Raw genomic sequence first — 10,871 nt, 5'->3', positions numbered from 1 at the left:
ACCTCCTTCGGATTCACCTCTCTATTGGCTGAAGGATATGTCCTTTCGGTCTGAAGGAGATGTCCTTCTGAAGGGGTGTCGTTCGACCAAGATGACAATGGCTCAATCTATCGAATAGAATTACGATGACTTTATCCAAAAGATCATATAGTTCGGTCGAATTAGGGGTTGTAATGCTTAGCTAGAAGCCAACTACGATCGTCGGACCACTTCGGTGATTCGCGGCTAATATCGATCGGATCCTACAACGGGTTACACTAAAAAGTGGTGACTTGATCGGAGAGAGTTGACTAGAGAGAACAAGGAATAAGGTTGAATTAGATCCAGTTTAATAAGCCTAAAAAGTTAGGAGAGATTCCAGACAAAAGATAGGAAGAACCGGGCCCGAAAGAAGGTCTTAATGAAAAGAGATGGTCCAGCCATAGTCCAAGATGGGACATAAATCCCATATACAAAACTCAGAAAAGGTTTTTGAGTCTTATCTTTTGTGGAGTTCTTATTTGAATCCTAATTGGAATATGATTCCTACTCTAGGGTTCTCTGTGTCAGTACTCATATTAGAACGGAAAAGGTGTGGAATTTTCTCAACAGAAAATCTATCTCTACAACTTCAACTAGAAAGTAGATTTTAGGAAAAAAAAAACTCCCAACCTATCAATCTAGTCAAATAAGAAGAGTTCTTCTCAACCTTCCATTGAAGTCCTAGCTGACATTAAAGAAGGGAGATCAAGTCAACTTGTTCGGGTTTCTCAAGTAGACGAGCTACAATTTGGAGCTCTTATCTTCGGAAAAAGACATCGGATTTAATTCGTGAGAAAGCGATTAAGGTAATCCTGTAACCAATTCTAGTTCATCTTTATTTCTTGCATGTGATCCTGGAAACTAGTGTTAGACGTCTGAGATTCCGCCTAGAACACTAGGTAACACCATAACCTAACATTGACTTGACACGGGTTGGTCCGCTGGGCTTTTGATTTCCTCTTGACTCATTGGTCATAATCAACTGGTTTCCAGTCTTCAATGTCTGATTTCCAGATCGTGAAGATTAGGAAACCACACATCCTACGAAGGAATCCTCCCCCTTCGTCAGATGATGAGTGGAGAGAGAGAGAGAGAGAGAGAGAGAGGGAGTAGAAAAAGAGAAGAAAAAAAAGGGGAAAAAGAAGAGAGATGAAGAAGAAAAAGAGAGATGAAGAAGAAGAAGAAGAAGTGAGAGGAAGAAGAACTTCTTTTCTTTTTTATGTTTGAAGGTCGCTGGTTGGGGAATGGGCGGCCGCAGAAGACGACGTAGTGGCGAAAGAAATGAAGTGTAGGAAGTGATGAAATAGAAGGAAAGGGAAAGATAAGGTGGAGTTTATGTTTTTAAATTTTTTTGGTTAAATTCTATTTGTTCCCCTAGGAGTAATTCAGGAAAAAGTTGAAATTGTATTTGCTCTTAAGGGATCAAATCGAATTACTGGACACTTATGGGGGACCAAAACGATGAGTTGAACACATTTTGAGAGCGAAAACGGAATTAACCCAAACAGAAAACGAGATGAAAATTGCAGACCGACTTTTAAATAAAAAAAAAATCATTATTTCGACTTAAAACGTATATGCACCCTAAGTCAAATCTAATTGACAAAAGTCTTTATTCCTTGAAGACTTCTAGGATGCCCAAAATCGCGACCTCTCCACCCGTGTATAGAAATTCCATCTCGAACACACTCTCCCAGCCCATCCTCTTGGACAAAGTTGTGGGAGGTTGAGGTTCACCTCAAGGTCCGGAGCTTGAGAAGGCCATGTCAGCTCTGTATATTCATTTTAGATCATTTAAAGTCAAACACGTGGCGTAGTTATGGTACAGAGCAAATTCCACATACCATAATATTAAATGAACGAATTTATTTTATAAAGTGAGATTGATTCCCTCCCTCTCTCCCTCTCTCCCTTGTCTATGCATGTGATCTCTCTGTCCTCTCACTCTCTCTCTCTCTCTCTCCATTTTCTCTCTCTAAAAAATAAACGAGAGAAAGGGGAAGGCCTTTTTCACTCTTTCTCTCTCTAGTCTCTTAGACATTGTCTGCTCTAACTTTAAACATAACAACAAAACCGCCACCATGAAAGATTCTTCCACTTGGTTCTCCTACTACTTTATAAAACTCCATTTCTTCTCTCAAATCAAAAACTTTATTCAATTCAATTCAATTCTTCCTGTTTCTATTCTAATTCTCAACATCACCAAAAATCACTAACAATTTCAATCCCCAAAAAGAAGAAGAAGAAGAAGAAGAAGTCATGGATGATCAAACTTCTTCTTTGTCTTCTTCGATTGTATTACAGAGATCTGTTAAGTTACTTCACTTTGGAAATTGGGAAGAGAAAGAAATTGCAGCTAAAGAAATCAAAAGATTAGCTAAAGATGATATTAAAACAAGAAAATCATTAGGTCAACTTGGTGTTATTCCTCCTCTGATTTCGATGATTGATTCGGAAGTTTCAGATGGGAAAAGATTAGCTATTCAAGTATTAATCGAACTTGCTAATGGAACTTATACGTAAGTATTCAATTCCATTTCTTGATTCTTTTATTTAATCCTCTGTTTTGTTCTGTATTCTGGTTCTGTTTTTTCCTTCTTTAATCTCAAATTTATTTTTATATAAGCAATTCGACCTTTCCATTTTTGATTACTTCTGATCTAATTCGGAATTTTGATTTTGCTTGAATCCTTCCAGTGGTTCATGAGAAACCCTAAACCTTTGCTTTTATGGTGTGCACAGTGCCTAGTGAGCACGCTGCGTATTGCAGTTAACTTTTCATTTTTCTTTGCAGAAAAATGTTAGGAAACAAGAAAACTTCGCACATTACAGACATAATTCTTATATGGATTGTTATGATTCGTACCTTTGATGATTCTATTCCAATAAATGACAAATCACGACAAATCACGTATGATTTATGTCTAGAATCTGCCTAGTTTTTCTTATTCTCTAACATGAACTAAAGTTGCATATTATGTCCTTGATACATTGAAATCAGATTTTGGATTAACTTTGAAATAATGATAGTATTACTCACAGACGATAAGATTGTCAAGGACCTTTGGATGAGAGGTACAAGAGTTGGTGGGCTACTAAAACCCAACCCACTATATATCTATACATTATAAAGTAATAGTTGTCCACGTAAACAAACATACCCGAAAGTTGTCTATATACACGGGAGTGCTATGTGCACAAATTTTTTAATTTAAATTTTAATTTGGTGGATGATGATTTTCACTCAAACACAAAGGAGTTTATAGTTTTAATAGGATCTGGATAGTTATTTTAGTAAAAAGGAATTAGCAAATTACAAACGAGAGATGCTAGAATCACAAAAAAATTTGACAAAAAAAAGTTCCCAGCTGATGTGGCAGTTGTGATTTTCATCTTTCAATAGCCTAGATTTAGTCAAAGTTTGAAACCACACCCGCCACATCAGCTGGAAACATTTTTTTGTCAAAATCTTTTGTAACTTTATCATTTCCCATTACAAATTAAGTCAATTTAGCATTTCCGTTATATAATTTAGCATATACTATGAATAACTATTTTAGTACACATATATGCATATAGAATATCTTTTTTAAGGAGTTATTCTTGAAACTAGGTTCTACATCAAATATACTTAATTACCGCCCAAGATTCAAAAAAGTTCAATTCTTTCATTTTTCTTGAGTTAAGTTTAATTTATTGTTCTTAACAAAAAAAAGTTTAATTTATTGTGAGTTAGCATATATGGTTTTGCCCGATATGATTATTCAGGACGTACTTAAACACTTTGATATGTGCGACCACTAACTATGGTGCTTGTTTCTGGCAAAATTGTTGGGACAAAATAATTTCAGCTCAGAGTTCAAATTATTTATTTAATCTAAATCTTGCAGCAATTAAATATTAGAAGATGAGATCTCTTAGTTCAGATCCTTCTTGGAGATTTCAGAAATCTTGAGAACAATTTTTAAAACTTTTCATAGTTAAACCCATTGACTTGTTTTTGAACTTTAATCTATTCTTAATTTATTTTAATAGTCAACTCAAGAAAATCAGTTCTTAATTAAATTTTCTGCATTTTTTATCTTTTCAGTAACAAAGCTTTAATGGTGGAAGCTGGAATGCTTTCGAAATTGCCGAAAAACATCTATTTCGTTGATAAATCAACAAGGCATGATTTCTCGTTACTAATCCTTGGTATATCGTCTTTAGCCAATACTTCATTCCAAATTTCCTCTACAGAAATACTTCCATTTCTAATAGGAGTTCTTGATTCAGATTCTAGTATAGACACTAAGACGAATTGTTTAGAAGCTATATTCAACTTATCTAGCATTTTAGAAAATGTTAGTCCATTAGTTTCCAATGGTGTAGTCCAAACCCTAATGGGCTTATCGGCCGAAAAAGAATCATCTGATAAAGCATTAGCGATTTTAGGTAACTTGGTAGTAACAATATCGGGGAAAAAAGCAATCGAAAATGATCCAATGGTACCCGAAAACTTCATCGAAATAATGACATGGGAAGATAGACCTAAATGCCAAGAACTAGCTGCTTATATTTTGATGATTCTTGCACATCAAAGTTCAGAACAAAGAACAAAAATGGCTTCATTAGGAATAGTTCCAATTCTTCTTGAAGTAGCTTTATTAGGGAGTTCTTTAGCTCAAAAAAGGGCATTCAAAATACTTCAATGGTTTAAAGATGAAAGGCAAGTGAAAATTGGAGCTCATTCCGGTCCACAAACAAGAGGAGGAGCTAATATCGGTTCGCCAATAACTCAAGAAGAAGCTAAAGAAGGGAAAAAAATTATTAAGAAAATGGTAACACAAAGTTTGAATAAGAATATGGAATTGATTACTAGGAGAGCAAATGGGCCTGTTAACTCTTGTAAGTTGAAGGCTTTGGTTTTTAACTCAAGTTCTAAGAGCTTACCTTATTAGGGCTCTGGGTAAAAACTTAAGCTTTGAAGTTTTGTTTGTTGCTCGGAAACAGGGTGTATTATGCTTGTAAATGGGAAGATCCGAGTTTTTGTATTAACAAACCATATTATGAGTTTGTTTGTATTGATAAACCATATTTTCAATTAAGATAGTGACATGCGTGCAAACAAAATAAATTTCATATTAGTGTGTTTTGATGACGGAATCATGAAGAGTCCTTCGGATTCATGAATTCTAAGTAATATTTTTTGGTTTGTTGGCAATTAATAAGAATCCTATGATTTAATCTTATTTGAGTATTTTTAAACGCTTCTTTACAAAAATATGAGTTAATTCCTATTTGACCCCCTACTTTATGACCAGCTTCTTCTTCGCCCCTTTTTTTAAGATAAATTACTTAATTACCCCTCCTACAAATTATATGTTTCAAAATCAAAATAAAAACAAAAAACCCTCCACCTCACCTCCCTCCACCTCACCTCACTCTCTCTCTACCTCACTAGGTCGCCGGCCAGAAAATCGATATGTTCTTCAACAGACCAGAACTCCGGCGAAGGGAAACCCCTTCGCCGGAGTTTCTAAAGAGAGAGAGAGTGTGAAAGTTTTTTTTTTTTTAGTCTTTCCAGGTCGAGGAAGACAGAAAGAGGGGCGGGGAGAGAGAGAGAGGTAAGGTGGAGAGAGAGAGAGAGAGAGGTGAGGTGGAGAGAGAGTGAGGTGAGGTGGAGGGAGGTGAGATAGAGGGTTTTTTATTTTTATTTTTATTTTTATTTTGAAACATATAATTTGTAGGAGGGGTAATTAAGGAATTTATCTTAAAAAAGGGGCCCAAATTTGAATTTACAAGAAACAGGGGGCCAAGAAGGAAGCTGGTCACAAGGTAGGGGCCAAATAGGAATTAACTCAAAGAATATTGAAGAAACTTTTTTCTCAAAAATCCTTTTTTCAAATATCGTTTCATTCGAGAACTCTTCGTTTTCTTCATAATATCTTTTTCGAGATCCGCTTTTCCAATTTTTTCCATAAATAAATTTTTTTTTTCAAAAAATGTTTTTTCCTCGAAAACCCTTTTTTCCTGGGAGAAAAAAAAAAGTTATTTGGGGAAGAATCGGTTTTTCTGGAAAAAAAAAAAACAGTTGTTGGAAAAATCGGGTTTTGGAAAAAAATGTTTTGTCGGAAAAAAAATTGATTTTTTTGAAGGAAAAAATGAATTTCGGGAAAAATATTTTTTGGAAAAAAAAAAAGATTGTTGAAAAAAATAAATAAACAAAAATAATTATTTTGTAAAAGGAAATATTTTTTGTTGATTTTAAGTTTAAAAGGTTTATTAATCCAAAATCCTAGCAAATCCTAAGGGGTAGGGTGGAATTTTGGTCCAATACAAATTTTGGAATTAGGATTCAAGAGTCCGAGGATTCTTGGTAGCCAAATAGACAATGATTCTTGAATCCTACCAAATCCCACTTTTGATAGAAATCCTGCAACTAAACACACCATAAGAGCTACTTGTATTTTGATTCCATAAAGACGACAAAATTATCAAAATGATTTCTTTAAGATTACAAGCTTCCGATATAGCCCCTTTTAAATCAACTTTCTGGAAACCCGAGCGAACGCGAGGAAGAGAGAGGGAGGGCAAGGGGGAGAAATGTTTGGGGACTCGTTGAAGAAAGTGACCGAAGACGGGGACCACATATAATGATAGGAGATGGCGTTGAGATATGCTGACCAAAGTTGTGATCATAAATAAAACGTTAACTCTTTATGTTTTGGGGGTTAATCTTGTATGTAATACATAATAAGCCCCATTTTGTAACTTTTAAGTATTTTAGAGTCTAAAATACTTTCCTAATTCATAGCAATTTGGGAAGAGTATTATTTGATCCTGGTGCAATGGGTACCTTTATTTCTACTTCTTTTGTTCGCACTTTGCCTATAGTGTTAGATCGATGTGTGGTCCCTTTGGTTGTGTCATCACTTTGATGTGGGTCTATATTGATAGACCATATTTGTCGGGGGTGCATTATCAAGTTAGGTGAACGAGAGTTTGCTTCAGACCTCTTTGTACTTCAGTTAGTATGGTATGATGTCATCTTGGGGATGGATTGGCTTGCTTCATATCATGCACTTGTGGAATGTTTTGCGAAGACTGTCACATTTTCTCTTCCGGGTGAAGAGGCGTTGGTTGTGTCTGGACTGACGAGACAGATGAGGCAGATGCACTTGGGAACGTAGAACTGATAGAGCATCCGGTAGTGGGTAAGACGCTAGAGATGATTGATGTTGTCTGTGAGTACCACGGGGTGTTCAGCGATTTACCAGGGTTGCCACCACGCAGAGAGGTTGACTTTTGCATAGAGTTGGAACCGGGTACTGCACAGATAGCTCGAACTCACTACCGAATGGCTCCAATTGAACTACGTGAGCTCAAGGATCAGATTCAACAGTTACTTGACTATGGTTTTATACGCCAGAGTAGCTCCCCGTGGGGTGCGCCTGTTCTTTTTGTTAAAAAGAAAGACGGGTCGATGCGGTTGTGCATAGATTATAGGGAGTTGAATAAGGTTACGGTGAGGAACAAGTACCCTTTACCGAGGATCGATGATTTATTCGATCAACTGAAAGGATCCAAGTGGTTCTCGAAGATTGACTTGAGATCAGGGTATCACCAGTTACGGGTTAGAGTGGAGGACATTCCTAAGACTGCATTCTTGACACGCTACGGTTCTTATGAGTTTTTGGTTATGCCGTTTGGGTTGACCAATGCTTTAGTAGTTTTCATGTATTTGATGAATCGGGTGTTTCGGGATTTCTTAGATACGTTTGTCATTGTATTTATTGATGATATCCTTATCTACTCCCGAACTAAGGAGGAACATGAAGATCACTTACGACTGGTACTAGATGGACTGATAGAACATCAATTGTAGGGCCATTGACCAACCTAACTAAGAAGGAAGTTCCATTTCGACGGTCTGCCGAGTGTGGCCAGACGTTTCAAGAACTGAAGAAGAGGTTGACTACTGCACCAGTTTTGACCATTCCTGAGAGTGGTGTTCGGTTGGTGATCTACACTGATGCCTCTATGCAGGGGTTGGGTTGTGTTCTTATGCAAAGTGATAGGGTGGTTGCCTATGTCTCGAGGCAATTGAGACCGCATGAGCGGAATTACCCGACTCACGACTTGGAGTTGGCAGCTATAGTGTTTGCTCTGAAGATTTGGAGGCATTATTTGTACGGTGAAAAGTTTTATCTCTTTACCGACCACAAGAGCTTTAAGTATCTATTTTCTCAGAAGGAGTTGAATATGCGCCAACGTCGTGGTTGGAGTTGATGAAAGACTATGAGTTTACGCTTCAATACCACCCGGGTAAGGCTAATGTGGTAGCTGATGCCCTTAGCCGAAAACCGAGGGGTATCATAGCAACATTGATGATGAATCAATGGAAGATGTTAGAAGATGTGGCGGCATATGATATTGATGTTGTTGGGACAGGAGCTGACTCAGTATTTCTGGGTAGTATGGTTGTTAGACCATCTTTGTTGGGTCGTATAGTGAATGCACAGATGGGTAATGAGTGGTGTCAGAAACAGATATCTTTAATGCGAGAGATGGATACTGAGTTCAGCATGGGTCAAGACGGCGGATTCAGATTTCGAGGGAGATTATTTGTACCAGCAGACCCAGTGTTGAGACGAAATATACTATATGAGGCACACCGGAGCAAATATACTATTCATCCTGGGGATAAAAAGATGTACAAAGACTTGAAGAAGCAGTATTGGTGGTCCGGAATGAAGAAAGATGTTGCTGAGCATGTGAGGCAGTGTGAGGTATGTCAGATGGTTAAAGCGGGGACAATATCGATAACTGCTAAGGCTTGGGGCGTTACAAAGTGGTATCAGAGCCGAGGACGACTCTTCGCTGAGGGTGGGGGATTGTAATAGTCCCACATTGCTCGCTAGAGTGTCCAGAGACTGGGCTATAGGTGTACGTCGAGCTTAGTAAGTACCCAGGCCTTTTCGGTAGGCTTGTGGTGCCTTCGCCAAGAACAAAATCTCGTACCTATGTGAGGTGGTTAAAGCGGGGACAATAACGATAACTGCTAAGGCTTGGGGCGTAACAAGAACCAAGACAGTTTTGTACTTAGTTTAACACACAACACATTTTAAGTTTGTGCGGAATAACTAAAACTTTTGGATCGGCACATGCCCCTACCTATGCCTAGATATGTTATTTCTAGGTCAATTACTTTTGACCGAGGTGTGACCCTAACATCAGTCATGCCAAAAGACACTACCCTTTTTCAACTTCCTACTAGTATATTGCGAAGGGAAACCAACACCTCATGCATGTATGTGAAAATTCACCTCAACCCTAACAGAGTGTAAACGAAGTGTCAATTTATTGTTATCGAGTGTTAGTTGTTTGAGTGTTAATGGGATTTTAACTTATTTACCAAGTAACAGAAAAAACACGTTTTGTCATCCATCATCTCTTCTACATACATACCTTTTGTCTTCTTGTGTAGGAACATCTATAAAAGCATCTTAGTCTCTTTCAATATTCCGATATGAAAAAACCCTAGAGTTGATACAAAAACCTATCATAATCTTACTCTCTCCTTCATTCCTATCATTTCAACAAATTGATGTCTAACAAGAAAATGGCACCAAGAAAGAGAGTTGAGATACCACCATCAGAGAGGTTAATACTACTACAACAACGCTTGAATGATGATGTAGATTGTTGCGGAAGCGTAAAAGTAATGGAATCCACCATTGTTAATAAACTAAACTAACGAAATAAAACTGATAAAATAACGATAAACAATAAACTTGATTAATAATAAACTTGGTTGATAATATTCTCTGATCTGAATAACAAGGACAGACCTGACTTCCTTTTATAGGAACTTAGAAACTTCTAGATAGACTCAAATTAGGATTCCTAAATATCAAAGATACTCAAATATAGAAACTTCTAAACCTAGACTTAGTAGGAAATACTAAAACATGGAAACTCCTAAACTCTAACCCTAATGGACTCGGCCATGAGGTCCTCTAACTAGTTCGGCCGTGAGGCCCATCTTGATGGTCTCCATCATACTCCCCGACCGAGAACGAACTTGCCCTCAAGTGAGACTCAACAATGCAATCCTTAATTCCCACTTTGAGCGAACGGTGCATTGGGGTCGAAGGACACCCACTTGGACGAAATCACTAGCTTCAATCTCATAGTGCAAAGAATCTTGCAAAAATAAATGTGGGAAAGAAACTTCCAACAAATTGCAACATCTCCCGTCATCTTTTAATTTGATAAAGAAGACCACAAACACCACATAATATTTTATGGAAAAAACAACCTTGAATTTCTTCACTTGAACGATCTTCCCACGTTCATCTTCATGTTGCTTATAAACCAAACTCGAATATGGCTTAATCAAATCTAAACTAGAATGAACTAACCTTTTCAAGCTAAAAGAGGATAATTCACTTTGTTCTTCTTGTTCCTCCGTCATTGAGAAAATTTTATTTTTTTGTCAAGAACTTCTTCAATACCATCGAACACGGTGACCGAAGTAACATTCGAGAACTGTCTACTAGATTCAATCTTTGTCCCCACATATGAAAAATATTCATCTAAAGGAAGAAAAACATACCTAAAGATGCTTTTCAATGTTGTCCAATCGTCGACGAATTTTTTTCCTTGATCAATGAGTCTCCATTGCATCTCGTTGAATTTTTCATAGACTCTTTTAGACAAGTGTTGTTCGATGACAAAAACCTTATCTTCGTCATGGACTTCTTGGTTTAGAAACCAATCTTCCATCTGTTGAATCCAAAAATCTATATGATATTGATAATCAAACATAGGAATTTTGGAATCGACATTAATTTTGTTTTGATCTT

General features: G+C 37.1%; 1 protein-coding gene across 1 annotated transcript; it reads left to right on the top strand.

Annotated features, from left to right (window-relative positions):
* The first annotated feature begins 1,971 nt into the window (after window positions 1-1,971).
* LOC147557143 (U-box domain-containing protein 45-like) lies at window positions 1,972-5,104 on the top strand. Its single transcript, XM_086658132.1, has 3 exons — window positions 1,972-2,186; window positions 2,218-2,540; window positions 4,112-5,104. The coding sequence occupies exons 1-3, from the start codon at window positions 2,103-2,105 to the stop codon at window positions 4,959-4,961; spliced, it is 1,257 nt and encodes a 418-aa protein (XP_086514258.1). The 5' UTR covers window positions 1,972-2,102; the 3' UTR covers window positions 4,962-5,104.
* The last annotated feature ends 5,767 nt before the right edge of the window (window positions 5,105-10,871 follow it).

The sequence above is a fragment of the Eschscholzia californica genome, unplaced genomic scaffold, assembly GCF_041429995.1.
Source record: "Eschscholzia californica isolate CP2 unplaced genomic scaffold, dmEscCali1.0.p SCAF_2, whole genome shotgun sequence".
NCBI lineage: Eukaryota > Viridiplantae > Streptophyta > Magnoliopsida > Ranunculales > Papaveraceae > Eschscholzia > Eschscholzia californica.
The sequence above is the reverse complement of the archived record's forward strand: the minus strand, read 5'-3'. Positions and strand labels throughout refer to the sequence as shown.

Coding starts and splice junctions, on each gene's coding strand:
- LOC147557143 (XM_086658132.1), top strand. CDS start 2,103: ATGAAAGATTCTTCCACTTGGTTCTCCTACTACTTTATAAAACTCCAT. Junction 2,187..2,217: donor AAAACTTTATTCAATTCAAT/TCAATTCTTCCT, acceptor TTCTAATTCTCA/ACATCACCAAAAATCACTAA. Junction 2,541..4,111: donor CTTGCTAATGGAACTTATAC/GTAAGTATTCAA, acceptor TTATCTTTTCAG/TAACAAAGCTTTAATGGTGG.